The 17,990-nt window shown below is 44.1% G+C and overlaps 1 protein-coding gene across 2 annotated transcripts in view; it reads left to right on the top strand.

Annotated features, from left to right (window-relative positions):
- Nucleotides 1-16,732, top strand: part of LOC148505580 (calcineurin B homologous protein 1) — a 60,363-nt gene extending 43,631 nt beyond the window's left edge. For both annotated transcript variants that reach the window (XM_088448041.1, XM_088448040.1), the window contains 3 exons: nt 773-834; nt 1,651-1,773; nt 13,713-16,732. In XM_088448041.1, coding sequence (XP_088304167.1) covers nt 773-834; nt 1,651-1,773; nt 13,713-13,766 — 239 coding nt within the window. In that variant the 3' untranslated portion in view covers nt 13,767-16,732. The remainder of the gene's footprint in view (nt 1-772; nt 835-1,650; nt 1,774-13,712) is intronic.
- Nucleotides 16,733-17,990: the final 1,258 nt, after the last annotated feature.

Raw genomic sequence — 17,990 nt, 5'->3', positions numbered from 1 at the left:
TGAGAGTCAATCACACGTACCAAAGTTGGTTAGCAGTATGTGTACACATTGGCAAAATGTTTTTATTTTTTTACTAAATTAAGTCTAGAATTTGTCTGAATCCCCTTCATATTTGCCAGTGTGTTGCCACTATAGTTTACCATTGCCCAGGTGAGTGTGTGCACATGGTGTGCAGAGCCATATAAGAAGATATTACCATTGAGTGTGATCTTATTACAATTTTTCTCTCAGTTCAAACTAGAACAGATTATAAAAATGACATCTACCAACCAAAGCAAAGAAAGCCATAGCAAATGTCAGGTTCACACATTTCCAAGGAGAAATCCTGGCACTGTCCCTACAAATCATAGATAGATGGCAGCTATAACATGTGGGGAGATTTATGTATCATGCAGATTTACAAGCTTACATCTGTACTATTGTGATCTGATGGTATTTAATCAAAGACTAACAATCTGATAGGCACTGCACCCCACACATATATTACAATGCAGGCATGGATTCCTAATATCTGGGTCAAAAAGTGACCTCTATCACCTTGTATGGAGGGGTTAATTCATACTGGAAATGTATCTAGATGCTCTTTAGTGAGCTTGATGTGCTCCGCATCGGGTCTGGATAACCAGATCTATGTAATTTCAATATCCACGTTTGAACCTTTGGCAATAAAAGTATTGCCTGCCATCCAGATTGCCTTGTAAATGGAGGCTTTAATAGTGCATAATAAAAATAATACAAATTTGTACTATATATATATTTTTTTTTTTTCCAGTTGCTTTTCGGCTGTATGATCTGGACAAAGATGACAAAATCTCCCGTGATGAGCTCCTGCAGGTAACACTTACAGTATAAACACCTGTTCACAATCGTGTGTGTGGTGTCCACATAAATAAGGTTAATGAAGAGAACCTTAGATAGCTTCTTGATGACATTTGGAACAGACATGAAGGGGGTAACTAACACATTACAGCTGATCAGCTTTTCTAGATCTAACTAATGGTTTTGGGACTCATCAAGAAGGAAACTTCAGTAAGTATGTCCTAAACCAGGGGTGTTTAACTGTTGTGGAACTACACATCCGAGCATGCCCTAATAGCAAAACTATGGCAGGGAATGCTGGGAAGTGCTGTTCCACAGCAGTTGGAGGGCCGCGTGTTGAATACCTCTGTCCTAAACCTATCCATACATGAGCAATACTGATTGGAATAAATAGCAATAGCCGTTTAGACAGAATTACCCAAAGCTAAACTAACCATAGTGTGACCACAGAACCTTCACCGGATGGGAATTAAAACAAAACCACATTGGAGCCCATGTGGCGTTGGGTACATTTGTGGCTGAAATCTATGCAGGAAAATCACATTTACATAGACATGTTGAGTTGTTAGGCCCTACAACACCAGCATATGGGATACATCAGCCTTTCTTGGTCTCTGGAAGGGATTGACTCATTTCCCCTCTGAATCTAAACTGGCCACTCTTGTACTAGATCAGCAGTATTACAGTCTAAGGAAGGCTGGACCTGTTGGACTGATGTCTGCTTTAGAAATCTTTATATTGATGGGCCAAACCATTCACCCAGGGTTTGCAAATATTTTTACCTGGATGTTTTTAGCTATTAATGGGATGCATTTTGCTTTTCACTGGCAGGTCCTGCGAATGATGGTTGGAGTGAACATATCAGATGAGCAGCTAGGAAGCATTGCTGACCGTACCATCCAGGAGGCCGACCAGGATGGAGACTGTGCCATTTCCTTCACTGAATTTGTCAATGTATGTACCGGATTAGATTACATAGCACTACAGGGATCCATGTGGATGGTAATTGTGGAGTGTAGCCTTACAATAAATTAGAATGTATGTTGCCTTAATTGTAATCCTGCTGTTAAACATATGTTGTTGCTTATTTTCAGTAGTGTGGAAAAACGGGCCATTTAATTTCACTTCCTTGCGTTGTGTAACTGGTGGTGTGTGCAGGTTTTTTCATTGTGCCACATATACGCCTGCTGTGATTCTCCTTGCACCTCGCTGTTATCCTGCCTTGGATACATAAGTTTCCTGAACTTACATGTCATTTACAAAACCCCAAAATACAGATATGTCCGCATATATCTATCCTACGTTAGTGTCAGCGGCTGTAACACTATAACGTAGCATTTCTTATGCAGATACAGCCGCAGTTGCGCACAGAACATAGGTATGCTGCATGTCATTTTAATCAGCAGAAGCTGCTTGTGTCCTATTCACATCACTGTGCACCATTTGAAGGGGAAACGTTGCATGAAAAGACGTCCAGCGAGCCGAGTCATGCCAGTCAAGGCGAGATGTATGAGCATGCGCAGTAACTAAACAATGCTCCACTACATCCGACATAAACATTGCGTGCACCTCCAAATCATGCGCCCGTTGAACCTTATTTCAAGGGCCAAGACTGTGCTCTGTCAGTTATGTCTGAGTCCACCAAGCTCCTTCAATCAAAAATCCCAAGTTTCTCCTTCATCCACTAGGGGTCACTGGAGAGCATAGACAGTGGGGTATAGACTTTGCTGAATGGGAGCTGGCACTTTAAGAATTAAAGAGCGACTAGCTCCTCCCCCTCTATTCCCCCCCCTACAAGCCTCAGTCTTAGTTTGTGCCTCGATGGGAGCTGATATGTTCACCCTCTCCTCAAGGAGGTCTAATTTACAGAAGCGCTGAAGTTTTTACATTGAATGGAACAGACAGGCAGTAGCTGGATTCCCTGTCTGCACCGTTGGAAGCTGCCGGGGGGACCCACTCGCAACTGCATGCAGTTTGCCTGGGGTCCCTGACTACTAGGGTCACCATAGGAGGTCCCGCATGCCGCTACTTGCAGCGCGCATAGCGGACCTCCGTTAGTCCGCCGCGCACCGTCATCAGCAGCCTCGTGAGTATTGCCTGGCTCCCCGTCTAGCGGGGTAGCCAGGTTAACATAAAAAGCAGCATGTAATGCAGTAAGTAAGCTGAGAGGAGACAGCCAGCATTAAGGATGACACTGCTCTCTAGTACTGGTATAAGTACCAGCTATATCCTTTCCTCTATAAACTGCTCCGATTAGCGGGGCAGCCAAGACGAATACTGCATGTGCCCATGTTACAAACACTAGCAGCAGCTAGTATAGCAAGATTAACTAAGTTTGGGTGCCATAGCGTGGGGGCGGAGCCTAGCTCCGGTGCTCTGCTTCCTCCTCTCGGCCATCAGCGCTTCCCTCGGGGGTGCGGTGGCCATTAAGGCACATGCTCTGTGGCTCAGCTGGACAAGCACAGGTTCTCAGTCACCAGATGGTCCCCGGTACGAATCCAAGCTGGGACATACAAAATGTACTGTCTACAAAGCTACGAGGACACGCTTTTCAAATAAAATCTTCTCAAGCCCATTTATAGTCAGGTCTCTGCATCCTGAGTTTATATTCTGTAAGCAATATCGTAGAAACTGCAGATATCGCCTGAAGGGATGAGAGAGTGATGTCAAAAGTCGTTGCCAGTATTTTCAGATCTGGCGTTGTCGGCGCGTAGGGCGCTCTAGTTTAAACCATGACAGTTTGTTCTTTGTCAAGGGAAGAGCAAATAATTGAGAACTAGAAGGGTTTTCTCAAGTTAAGGGAGGTCAATCCTCTTATATTCCGTCTGCGACTTTCACTTAAAAGAAGAAAAAAAAAAAATAGGATAACACGTAAATTTGTGAAGCGGTCATATTTTAACAACAGGAATATCGTTTCACAGAAAAATATATCCTGGTTACAGTGGTAGTCCAGGTTCCCAGACATTAGAATGGGCAGTCTTTTCATGGGTCAGACCTATACCGAGCTTGTAGAATCTCAATTTTTTTCCTAAGGATTTTAAAGTTAATATAGATTCCGTTTAGTTGGGTATTGTGGAACTAAAGGATAGAGATTCAATATATCTGTGGATATCAAGAACGACTTTCTTCAGATCCCTATCAGACCGCCTCACCAGGCGTTTTTGAGATTCGTAATTCGTATTCTCATTCTGGACTCAGAGCTTACTCTTGGGCTTATCATCAGTCCCTAGATTAACATAGGGAATCACTATTATCCATTACCTGGACGTTCTTCTGCTGAAGGCAGATTCCAGGGACCAATTACTGCAGAACGTCTGTCATTCACTTCAGTCTCAATTGTCATGGTGTAGATTCTGTATTTTCCCAGGTCTCATCGGCAACAAGCGCCGAGGCTACATTTTTCCGGATATGCTCATGGACATCTTGGGTCAGTAAGTGTTCCTTCAGCAGGAGGGAGCAACGTCCATTCAGTTAGTAAGGACAGTGGCGTTCGTATCCTGGGAAAACTGTTGCAGCATTCGAGTCCATTACTTAAGGATATTCTCCTTCCGGGAGTTTACAGCTTTACCTCCTTTTTTTTTTTTTTTTTTTTTTTTTTTTTTTTTTGTGGGCAGGATCCCATTTTTTCCTTTAATAATGAGTAAGGTAAGTCTCAGAACTCGGATATTCCTTCTCTAGGGGTAGGAATTAATACTCCTACTGGAGGGTAAAGGATTGGTTTCTTCTTTCCAGAGACGCGAGTCTGAGAGGATGCGACACCGTGATTCAGGAAGATCTCTTACAAGACCACTAACCAGTACAGGTAGTGAGTCGACCTGTATAGATTAAATTGCGGTAAGTGTTCTCCGCTTTTCTTACGACAGATCTCCTGGGGCAGGGCTGAGCAGTCAGAGTCCACTTGGATAACACCACGACCATGGCGTACATCAGACAAGTTGGCACCAGAGGTCGGGCGGCTATGCAGGCATTGAACCGGATTCTATCCTGGGTGAAAAGGTTTGCAATGGCAATCTTCATTCCAGGTGTAGCAGATTAGAGGCTGTCTACCTCAGCTGGCAGGTCGTGCAATCAGGGGAATGAGCTCTACATCCGCAGCTGTTTCAAAGGCTGGTCCTATGGTAAGGTCTTCCTCAGGTTGATCTCATAGCATCAATACTGAACCATAATTGGTCTCTCTTCTGCTCTAGGACAAGATACCTGGCGGCAATGACAATGGACGCACTGTCATCACAGTTGCTTTTCCAATTTGTCTACCTGTTCCCTCAGTTTCCTATTCTCCCTTGGAGTTTATCGGACTGAGGAAGGCCAATCTTCTATGAGCAGCTCTGGATTAGCCTCAGTTTGGTATTCCAACCTTCGCAACTTCTACTCATCAACTCTGTGGTCTCTACGTTTGTGAGAGGATCTCTTAATATATAGTCCTTTAGTCTATCCGGACTTACAGCGACTATGCTTGACAGCATGGCTGTTGAAAGGGCCATCTTACGTCCTAACGGGATTCCAGGGTACTCCCTACTATGTCTAGAACTCGGAAAATGGTTGCTTCTCAACATCACCACCGTATTTGGTAGACTTTTATATTGCAGGCTCTCTGTTTTCTTCCAGTAAAAGCTGGCCTCGATACCGGACGTACAGTCTTTTCTTCAAATGATTATTCTGCTACATCCACACTTTCTTCCTCCTACGGATCCAAGGAATTTTGATATAGTACTTTCCTTCTCACAGTCTCCCCTGTTCGTACTGTTGGAGTAGGGGGAGTTGTTATACTTTCGTAGAAGGTATCACTACTTCTCACACTGGTCTAAGCCAGGAGGGTGTAGTAACTGGGAACTCTATCTGGTCATTCTTGCTATTTCAAAGGTTGGAGCAGAACTCCGTTCTTGCATTTCCTTCCTAAGGTGGTTCGGTTTTCTACATCAACCTCCCTATTAGGGTTCTGGTTCTTCCACAGGCATCACCTTTTTGTCTAGTTTTTCTTTTGGATGTTATTAAAGCTCTTCATATCTCTGTAGAGAGGACGGTAGCCATACGTGGAACAGCCATTTTTCCTGTTTTTTTTTTTTTTTTTTTGTATTGCGCTAAAGATCCTCGCTAGCCAGCTTCCAAACGATCACTCATCTACTGGTTTTGTCTGCCCTTCAGACAGGTGGATATGGCATCATCTAGGTATATGCCTTATTGGCCTTGTAGTAGGGTAATGGCTCCCACCACAGCCTAATGTTATAGGGCCTCTGGTTTTTATTACAGAGCATTCCTCTCACTCAGTGGGTTCCTAGTGAGGGGCTGATCGCGGGGTCTTCCATGTAGTTACTTTGCCGAGCGGCTACTTGGTCTGTTTGGCATACCTTTGTTCATTTTTATAGATTTGACATGTTTGTGGCCTCTGCAGCGCAGTATGGCCGGTCACTTTTGCAGGGTTCTCAGCGCTTCCCGTCCGTATTGGGAGCTCTGGGACGTCCCCACTGTCTGCTCTCCAGTGTCCCCTAGTGGATGAAGGAGAAAACGGGATTTTGGTACTTACCGATAAATCCCTTTCTCCGATTCCATAGGGGACACTGGACGCCCACCCTGCGCTGTTCCTCCCTGCCAGGGTTGTGGTCATGTTTTATATTGTAACTATTAGTAACACAACCAGAGACATCAAAAACAGTTCTCTGTTTCTCAACCTTTTCCTCTGTTCTGTGTGATTGCTTCGCCACCTCCTCTTCAGTTTGTTTATCTCAGCTCCCTTTGGGCACAGTTTTCTAAGACTGAGGCTTGTAGGGGGGTATAGAGGGGGAGGAGCTAGTCACACTTTTTTTAATTCTTGAAGTGCCAGCTCCCATTCAGCATAGTCTATACCCCCACTGTCTATGCTCTCCAGTGTCCCCTATGGAATCGGAGAAGGATTTATAGGTAAGTACCAAAATCCTGGTTTTGTAAATAAATTAGAAGTGTCTGGCACAGGCTGTACAATGATCAAACAAATTATCCTCTTTGCCTAAAAAAAAAAATAATAAAAATGTACGGATGTGTTCTTGCACATCTTTGCTGCATTCGCGCCAAACAGCCCCTCTCTGTACGCCAGGGCTCGTGACACTTTGCTAGCACCGCACATATTTTTTCATTTTTTTTTTTTTGGCTGCACAATCTTCTAAGATGCGATGCAGCTAAGACGCACCTGGAGACTGATGATATAATTTATATGTGGCCGTGTGCAACGGAGTCTCTGAATCCGCATGTAAAGTGCTACGATGCCCACGGCCAAAGCTTTTTTTGTTTTCCCACCCCAAGTTCTGTCTGCAGACAGTAGCACACAGATACACAAGTGGTGCATATCAAATGAATCCGCACAGTATCCTAGTCGCATCGCATTGCGACTTAGATGCATTTTTGGCACAATAAGGCGCCCGACTCTAGCAGAGTTGCATGGGACCTGGTGGCTTATTAAGGATAGATGGAGGAGGACTAATTTGTATTTTTTCTTTAGGTTCCATAGGGCTTCACGGGAGACAATGAGGTGTAGGTGGAACTTGGAGGACTGGACAGCAAAGCTTTTCAATCTCAGGATGCTCCGGTCCTTCCCCCTACCCTGTCCACAGCCTGCGGGCAACTCTGTTTTTGTTCGTGTCCAGTAGCAGCTGGATCACTTAACAGTGGGGTTGCTATTAAGCAGCCCAAGCTTATTTGTACGATTTAATTTTTTCATTTATTCTACTAATGAGCAGCAGCACAAGACTGTCCTTTGGACATCTGCACAACTGCTCCATCACCCCTCCGGCGCCATGACTCCAGCCCTCAGCTAGGTACTCTCGGCGGGGCTCTGAGAGGGACCTAGCCAGCGAGGCTCCCCGGACCCCAGACTGCAGCCTGGACTCATGGGGACAGTTAAGGCGGGGACCCGTGTGTATGCGTAGTCTTGACTCCTGTCTTAAAAGACGATGACTCACTGATGTGGACACCTGGGCATTACTAGCACTGGCGAAGGGCATATGTAAGGTCAAGGGACCCGGTGGTTAAAGTCCGCATAGGGGAGAAGGTGCTCTCCCTGCGTACCCTCCCCCAGCTCAGGTTGCCATTCCTCTGCGGTATCGCTGCTCCTCCCTCACCCTCCACCCCCTCTGAGACTCACTGCAGCCATTTTCTGCATTCAGATCTCCACGAGCGCTGGGTCCAGTCTCCCTGTATACCAAGGGCAGGTTATACAGCACTATAGCCTACCAGCCACTGTGGTCTGTGTATTTTATTTTAGTGCCCACCGCAGGTATATTTTATATTGTGCATTGTATGTGACTTATGCTAGCGCTGTTGTCTGTTTTTCTTTTTCATATGACTGTTGTCTTATACCTTTCCCTTTCTTCTACTATAACCCTGGCATACTAAAGTATAGGGGGTTCATTGTGCCTCACATCTCCATATATTTGTGAGGGCTAACACATACTATATATTGGTGTTGCGCACTACACTGTGCCATATTGCACATACATCTGGGTTGTTCACTGCACTGTGTTGGATTGTGGTATAATATTCTTGCAGCTATGTCTGGCAGAGGCAAGAATGACCAGTATCCTGCTCCTCCCACTCTGGTGTCTTGTAAGTCCTGCTCAGCAGGTTTCACTTCAGAGGATCTCATTTAGGATGGTCTTTGTGCATCCTGTTATACTGCCCCGGGCCAATTAGCTCCAGTGTCCTATCCTCAGGACCCACCCTAGGCTACTTTTTTACAGGTGCTGGCAAAAATTGTGGACCATCTAACTGTCCCTGTGGTAGCTCCCACTATGGGATGGCCACAGCATTTACTCCCTGCAAATCCTTTGCCTCCCCCATGGGTAGACGTGCTTTCTACTTCAGTGCAGAGTCTGGCAGATACCTCCTAGAGCCTTCAAATGCTGCAAAAAGAGACCCTTACCTAGTACCTACTAAGCGTGTTTTACTTCCCAGTCCTCCCAGCTATCAGATACTGATTTATCATCTGGGGAGGCAGAAGATGCAGACATCTCTCACTGACTCTCCTTCATTAGACTAGGAACCCTCCTCTAAATTGAAAATACCTGAACTTGTGAGAGATGTAAAATCTATTCTTCAAATAGAGAGAACCTGCTCCTAAGGCAAAACAGCCATCCTTTGATCAGAGTGAGGAAATTCTGGTAAATTACCTTTGGTCGTTTAGTTATCTGACCATATGAATGAGGCATGGAATATGCCCAGTAAAAGATTTCAGCTGCCTAAGTGTTTGAACTTCCCATTTAGGGTAAAAGGAACTTAACCAGCAGTGAATTCCCACGTAACACGTCTGGTCAAAAATGCTACATTATCTTTCCATACTGCAACCACCTTGAAGGAGACTATGGATAGAAGGATGGAAGCTTGTCTAAAATCTATATACTCTTACAGGAGCTATTACTCGTCCTGCTAGGTCTACGGTCTGGGTGGCTAAGGCCATTGAGAATTGGGCAGAGGCCCTAAAAGACATTCCCTCTAAAGCTTCGAGGGAACGGCTCCCCAGAAATTCTCCCATGAGAGATGCAGCCTCCTATTTGAGTGAAGCAGCTATGGATACGGCTCTCCTAGCCTCCAAGGCATCTGCCACTTCTGTAGTAGCCTGCCGTTTTGTCTGGCTCTGCTCATGGAAAGCAGATGCGGACTCTAAAAAGGCTTTGGAGTCTCTGCCTTATTCAGGGGTTATCCTGTTTTGCCCAGAATTAGACAAAATTGCGACTACCTTGGCAGCTTCCAAGACTGCGTTCCAGCCCTCTGTATGTAATGCGAAACCTTGGACATCATCCTTTCGGTCCTTTTGTCCTTAAGGAAAAGCTAAAGGTAAACTAAGGCCTCCAAGCCTAGGACCAAACAGACCTGAGCTACTACGCGTCCACCTACCAAATCTGAGGACAAGCCTTCAGCCTGATGGGGCGGGCCTCTCCCTGAGGGCTCCCATGGTGCGGTGTCGACTTCAATTCGGCCAGTTCTGGCGTCAGACCACAACAGACGCCTGGGTAAGAGAAGTGGTCTCCCACGGATATGCCCTCTCCTTTCTGAGGTGACCCCCTCCCCCCTCCTAAGCAGTTCTTTTGCACAGGCCCTCCCTCTGGACATTCAGGACGCTTACCTATAGCGCCTTCTCATCAACAATATCTCCATTTACTATACTACAGCAACATTACCAATTGCAGGCTCTGCCTTTTGGCCTTTCAACAGCTCCTGTCGTTACGAAGATCATGACCGTTATGGTGGCCTCTTTGTTGTCAAGGCTTCAGACTGCTCCCATATTTAGTTGATCTCTTGCTGTTGGCCAGCTCCCCCAGAAATTCTTCACTGCCAACTACAGATAACCATTTCCTTTCTACAAATGCACGGTTGGTTGATCAACTGGAAAAAGTCTTGACACCTTCTCAAAGAATGGTACATCTGGGGCTCTCGGGTTCAGAGAATCTTCCTAACTGCAGACAAAATCTCAGTATTACAGCATCGGGTGTGCAGACTACTACAGTCACTGAGTGTCATTTCACTCTGCAATGCAGACCCTGGGATCCATGGTGTCCACCTTTGAGTTCGCTCAGTTTCACTCCAGGCCCCTTCAACACCTGATCCTATCCAGGTGGAACGGGCTGCCTCATCTGCTCAGATCCCAGATGAGCCTCTTCCCGGCGGTTCGTCTGTCCCTGGCCTGGTGGCTACAGACGTCCCACTTGAACAAGGGACCCTTTTGGATCCTGGACTGGGTACTCCTAACCACAGACCCAAGCCTCTGCGGGTGGGGTGCCGTGACCGGCCAGCACTCCATCCAGTGCCACTGGACTCCAGCCGAGGCGTTCTTACCAATCAACGTCCTAGAACTCCGAACCATCTACAGAGCTTTCACTCTGGCTCAGGATATCCTTCAGTGCTGGCCAGTAAAAGTACAGTCCAACGCCACGGCAGACGCCTACCTTAATCATGAAGAAGGTACTCTAAGTTAGGGCAGCAATGGCAGAAGTCTCCCGCATTCTCGCAGGGACCGAACGCCATCTCCGCAGTATTCAACACAGGGATCCTCAATTGGGAAGGGGATTTCCTAAGCTGTCACGATGTGCATGCAGGAGAATGGTCTCTACATCCAGAAGTCTTTCAGCTTCTGGTGGAATAATGGGGTCTCCCAGATGTGGATCTCATGGCCTCAAGACACAACCAGAAACTTCCAGTGTAATGAGCCACGACAAGGGACCCGCGGCCTTCGTGGACGCATTATCTGAGGTGGACCTTCCATTTGGTGTACCTCTTCCCTCCATTATCCCTCCTTCCTCGAGTTCTTAGGAAGTTCAAACAAGAAGGGGTCACAGTCCTGTTGGTAGCTCCGGCTTGGGCCAGACCCCATTGGTACTCCGACCTTCAAAGTCTCTCCATAGACGTTCCTCTTCAACTTCCTCTACGACTAGACCTGATGTCTACATCTGGACCTGGCCCGCCTGTCTTTAACTGCTTGGCTCTTGAGACATCCCTCCTAAGGTTTAAGGGATTTTCTAGCTCTGTGTTCCAGACCATGATCAGAGCTCATAAACCAGCCTCTGCCAGGACTTATTACCAGGTATGGCATACATATTTCTAGTGGTGTGCCCCTAGAAACTATGATTCTCAAGGTATCTAGAATACTTTCCTTTCCTCATGCTGGTTTGGATCTTGGACGCCGCCAAGCATCTTTGAAAGTGCACGACTCTGCTCTGTCCATCTGGTTCAAGTGCAGAATTGCTCCTCTACCGGATGTTCACACTTTCTTGCAGGGTGTTCTACGTTTGCAACTTTCCTTTTTCTCCTGTGGCTCCGTGGGATTTGTCAGTGGTTCTCCACACACTTCAGGAAACTCCATTCGAACCCTTGGAATCAGTGGATGTCAAGTGGCTCACTGCGAAGACTGTTTCTTCTAGCTATAGCATTTGCCAGTAGGGTATCTGACTTAGGGGTGCTTTCATGTCGCTCCCCCTTTTTTTTAATCTTTCATCAGGACGGGGCTGTTTTTAGAACGTGCCCGGGCTTCCTTCCCAAAGTGGTTTCTAGTTTCCACATTAATGAGGAAATTGTGCTTCCGACCTTTCGGCAGGTGTGGCCACTTTGGATGTGGTCCGTGCTCTGAAGATCCACGTGGACTGCACTAGTTACATCATATCAGATGGATTCGCATGACTATCTCACAGGCTTACACGCAGACTGGCCTTCCTGTGCCAGCTCCAGTATCTGCTCATTCTTCTCCCTCTGTGGGTCCCTAGTGGACCACCCGGTGTAGCTCCTCTTATGAACAGCTATGCAAGGCGGCTACGTGGTATTCTGTCCACATCATTTTTTTAGGTTATAGGTCTTTGATACATTTGCCTCTCGGGATGCTTCCTTCGGGCGCATTATGAAAGAAGTGTCTCCGTCCTTGAATAACTGCTTTGGGACATCCCTATTGTCTCCCCTGTGGAGCTCTATGGACCCTGAAGAAAAGGAGAGTTGAGGTAAAGTTTACCCTTGTTAACTTTCTTCGAAGTCCACAGGGCACCCGCCCTGACGCACCTGGCTTCTTCTCTTGGTCACTTGTTTCCTGTGTGGTTCATCAGTGTACCAGTCTTCCTTCTCTCCTATCCTGCTCCTGCCTTGGGCTTGTTAACAAAATTGAGTTGCCCTCAGGCTGTGGGCGGGGTATAGGGGAAAGGACCGGAGCTTTCTGGGATTGAAAAGCTTTGCTGTTGGTGTCTGGTCCTCCAGGTCCCACTTACACACCATTGTCTCCCCTGTGAACCCTATGGACTTCGAAGAAAGCGTTAACAAGGGTAACTTTCACCATAACTCTTCTTTTTTGGGAACTATCGGACTAGGGTCATCTTAATGTTAAGCTAGGTACACACTGGAGCGATCAGCAATTGTTCAAACTTTAACAACCATTTCCCTTGAGCCCACAACAAGTGATATTGAGCCTACACACACTGCAATCTTGCGAATGATATATAGTAGTGTCTGGTCGCTAGTGATTTATCGTTGCTCCTGTGCATACTAGAACAACCATTGTTAGGATCCCCTGAAGCGCAGTATGCTGGCTCTGGTGAACAGTAGCTGTACGCTCTGCACTGGGTCCAGCATACAGAGAAATGGCGGAGGGCATGTGGAAGGACCAGAGCGTGGCATGAAGGTGACATCAGAACGGTCCGCCATATCGTTTGCCGTACACACTGCGCGATGGGCACAAAATTGCTAGCGATATCGCTAGGTTTGAGCAGCACGGACAACCAGTGATAGTTGTGAGCGACCAGCAGGAGCATGCAATCATGTGAAACGGCATATCTGCCCAACATTGCTCCAGTGTGTACAAAGTTAAATTCTTATTGAATTTCAAATGGGTTGTTATAGAACAATCTGTAGCTAATCACATTTTCAAAATTCATTACTCCACATAATTTAGAAGCTAGGTCTGCTGGCCTTGTCGGAGGCTGTGACCCATCCACTTTTGTCAAGTTTGATAGTTTGGCCCAGTTATCTCCGGTTTCATGGATGCTAGAGGAAAACCTTGGGTTCCCAATATAGTTTTCCCTTGTATAGATAATTGGAAACCTTTGTAGCCTTTACAGTTAGATGTGATTATATAGAGTCACTGATAGATAATTGATCTATGGATGAGTCCATACAGTGTGACCCTAAAGTATGTCCAGGAGAGTAGCCAAGATGTAACTTTTTTTTTTTTTTTTTTGCTTTGGCTGTTAGCCTACGTCCCATAAAAACATTGATTGCGTGCAGCTTCGGCTATTTGGTAGGAGAAGGTTTTTTGTTTTTGTTCTTCTTTACACTGATGTAATGCAGAAGATTAACAGTAGTGATTCCTATACAATGCTAGGTATCAATATGTAATCATTGCCCTTTTCCAAACAATCCTTTCTTTACATACATTTTCTGTTCCCCTCTTTCCACAGGTCCTGGAAAAGGTTGATGTTGAGCAAAAAATGAGCATTAGATTCCTGCATTAATCTCTGTGACTTAACGGAAACTCCAGCAGAGGAACATAGAACCGCATCTGCTTTAAGGCTCAAGACGTTACCGGCTATAAACACAGCCTCTCATTAAACCGATTTAAAATATAATAAGGAACAAAGTACTGCCACTGTTCTATGGATCTTTGTCAATAATGGGCTCCTGTAACTCTGCTAGTGGTATTACCGCTAAAGGATTATTCTGTTTCTCTCCTTACACTATTAAATGTTTTGTGGTTGCTGTGACATCAGCCGGGCATAATGCTAAACTACTCTGCAGCCAGGCCTGTAACTCCATTTTGTTTGGCACAGCAAAATATTTGAACAATATTTAAGTTCTTGTAAATAAATTCACCATTTTATGATTTAATCATCCATGTCACTTAGATCATATTTTTGCTTTGGGGATATCAATTCAGAGCATAAATAATGGAGTTGTTTGTGTTCATTAGATGGTAACTGGTTCTGAGTGAGCGATGTTCTTAGTAACGTTGACCAGCTAATAGTCATATCAGTGCTGATTATACATATCCAGGTGTCCGCCTGTAGCCGGATGGGCCTAATGTACCAGGGCCTCGTCCCTGATATTGTGGGTAGTGTATACTGCAATATAGTAACAGTGGTCATGGGAAGTGTTGAGAGCTGGAATGTGGATTAGATCCGTAATGCCAAGTACATAAACTATTGCCTATATTAGTTCTTACTTGCATCTGTTTTAGTGTGGAAACCTCTTGACAGCATTCTGCTTTTATCCCCATTTTTATTTTCTACCCCTGACTAATTAGAGATCTGAGCTAATAACTACTTTGACTACAATGATTGATTATTTAGACATATACTTTGGCCGGTGAAGACTGCGCTGCTGTGTTTTAGGCCCATTACACCGTGCCCAATCATGCTTTTATTAGCTGTTTCCCTTTAGTGCGATTCTGTGTTTGGGGCCTATTGGTTTTACCCCATACCCACTTGCAGTCAGGAGTGTTTGTGGCAACGCTGTTTTGGTACCTGCTCAATTTAATTGTGTTCACCAAAAGTGTCCTGCCTGCTGTCTATTCCCACACTGACCATGGCGTCTCCCTCCTCATTACACTGTTCTGCAGAGATACTCCGCTACTGTAGGATATAGGACACAGTGATCACGTCTGTGTATGACCCAACCACAGGAATTTTTTTCTTTCAAAATATATAGGGGCATATTCAATTATGTGCGAAAAGTCCAGTACTTTTCGCATGCCGGACTTTTCGCCGACATCACTGGTTTTCCATGCGAAAAAAGTATCGCGCTTATCCCCCATATTCAATTACAAATCGTCAAACGGGACCTGGCGAAAAGTGCTGTCAGATTTGGGGAAATCCACCCGACATCCCCCAAAAGATGCACTGACATTGGGGATCACTCTAGATACCCCCGAATAGGCCTGCTGAAGGTACTTGGGGTACTTAAATGGTCTCAATAGCTGCTAATTAGTGTCTTTGCACAAGTGGTGAAGAATAGCATTTTGCAGCTTTTTGGGTGAAAATAAGTAGTCCCAGCAAATTTGGGGTACACGAAAATGGGTGCAAGCATATTTTAAAGTTGCAAAAGTGAACTTTTAAAAAACTTTAAAAATCCACCTGCCGCAAGCACCTGCACTTGGGGACCCCCCTGGAGTCTATTTCACTAGTTTTTAAGTTTGTCCCCCAACTTTGTACTTTTTCACCCCCTTTTTTAAAAGTAACTTTTTGGGGTAAGTATTAAACTTTTTTTGACAGTTTACCTTTGGGGGGCTGTCCCAAGGGTGCAGGGTGGTTCCTGCAAGTTTGCACCCCAAAACCCCAATTCTGCACTTTTTTCGACAGCTTTCATAGGCGAATCTTTTTCGCCTACTCCAATGCATTGACTTTCCGCTCCGGTGAAAAGTCTGAAATTGAATACGGAGATTAAGTGTTCGCCTGGCGAAATGACTTTACCGGCGATACTAGAAACTGGCTTTTCGCACCTAATTGAATACGGCCCTTTAGTCTATTTTTTTTTTCCTGTAAACATCTAGATAAGCTCTAATACCTGTGTTTGCCAAAAATAAAAGCAGAAATGCATTTATTAAATATTCAGACAGAAACGGCACATATCCTTTAATTGAAATGTTGCTTTTTTTAATTTAAATCTCAACTCCTATGTAATATAATCGGTTTTGCTTCTTGGCTTTTACTAGCTTTCTGAAATCCTCCCCCTCTGTCCCTGTACACATGGGAATGGAATAATAAAATACAGCTTTTCTTTACTCCCCAAAGTCACAATTATTGCATTTGAGCCAAATGTAGGGGAGATTGACCAAATCTTGCAAAAATAGTACTTGCTTATAACAACCAATTCAGCTGGTAACTACTTTTTCTAGCACAGCCTGTAAAATGACAGTAGCCGATTTAATAGTATGGGCAACTTTATTCTCGAATGGTGCATACACACGGTCACATTTGCTAGATCATTATCGTTGAATGATAACTATGAACGATTTTAACATCGATTTGTTCAACGATTTCTGTTTTTAATTAAAAGTAATGAAATCGTAGAAATCTTACTGCAAACAGTTGATGTCAGATATCGTTATCTGACATGCGGGAACCTGCATTGTTGGTCGATGTATGCCCAACATGTCAAAGATATGAACGATTTTTACAACAGTTATCGTTCATATCTTTAAGAAAATCTGACCGTGTGTATGCAGCATCTAAGATTTGATAATTCTCCCCCATAATCCATTTTCCATGGTGCTGGGAAGAAATGTGTCCTGCAGGTATATGTGTCATTGCATTTCACTGTACTAGTTATCAGTGCTGTATTAAATCCACCCTGCAAATTTCTTTGGAAACTGATTCATTGGTATTTTATATACTTGGTAATATTTTATTAGTTCTTGAATCCTGTTTTAATTATGTTGTTTTAATGTTACATTTTGTTATCTGCGGTCATGTTTGCTTTTAAAGGAGATTTTCTAAACCTTAATTGAAAAAAAAAAATATATATATATATATATATATATATATATATATATATATAATGTAAACAGGCATCTTATGAGGTATTGGCTTCAAATTTTTGAACTGGACAAAAACAAGTCTTTTGTACTTTTATCATGGATATGAGAAATATACCATGCTCTAAAGCTTGATACCGAACTGGTGGCTTATTTGACCAATTTTTAATGCTAAATTCATATATTATCAGCCATATGAAGTGCAAAAAGAGTGGATAGATGTGAATGACCGCTCAAAATATTTCTGTGATGTATTCATAATAAGTAAACAATCATAAAATTCTTGATTTTTTAAAATTTTATAAATTTTGATTAGCAATCCAATTGTGTTTGATTTTTCACAAAACCTTGTATTAGTTGTTTTCTTCTATTGGCTCATACAGTCTACCACAATCCCTTTCTTCAATTTGTTTTCTACACCCTAATACAATTGTAGTAACATGAAAAAGTACATAACTGATAAAAGGTATCTTTACTACGTATGTGGAGCTTCAAAACAACTATAAATGTTTTAAATTGGAAAATGCATCTCATATGTTTAACCGAATAGCCCTGCTGCTCACTAAACCAATACCCATGAAATGTATATTGTTGCCTGCAGCAGATGCTCCAACTTTTCTAGGAAATTACTTTGCATCAGGACTGGGTGGGCATATTTTTCTATTAGAATGCATCCCATGCAACTTAGAGGGGTATTCAATATGGGAGCGAAAAGTCCGTGCTGGACTTTTCGCTCCACATCGGAGATTTTCCTGGGATAAAGTATCGGGCACGCGCCTGCTTTATCCCCGTATTCAATATAAAAGCTACGAAAACGGGACCTGGCGAAGTGGGATTTGCGATAAACTACGAAATTTTCCTGGAAAAAATTGTAGGACCCCCCCTAAAGTTGTAAAAACATGGGGGATCACTATGGGTACCCCCGTTTTAGCCTGCAAATGAAAGTTGGGAAAAAAACACCTGCTGCGGCTATTTAAATCCCCGACATTGAAGAAGTGTTGCAGAAGAGCACTTAGGTTATTTTTTTTGTTTTTTTAAGTGGTCCCATCAAATTTGGGGTACATGAAAATGGGTACTAGCATATTTTTCTGTCCCTAAAGTAGTTTTTTTACAAATTCTGCATTTGTGCATCTGCCGCTAATAGCCTACTCTAGAAAACACCTGCCGCATACTTGCAGAATAGCCCTGAACCTATTTCCCTATTTTG

This window comes from Taudactylus pleione, unplaced genomic scaffold, assembly GCF_031769625.1.
Source record: "Taudactylus pleione unplaced genomic scaffold, aTauple2 ptg000448l, whole genome shotgun sequence".
In the NCBI taxonomy this organism is placed as follows: domain Eukaryota; kingdom Metazoa; phylum Chordata; class Amphibia; order Anura; family Myobatrachidae; genus Taudactylus; species Taudactylus pleione.
This window is presented reverse-complemented; position numbering and strand designations above follow the sequence as displayed.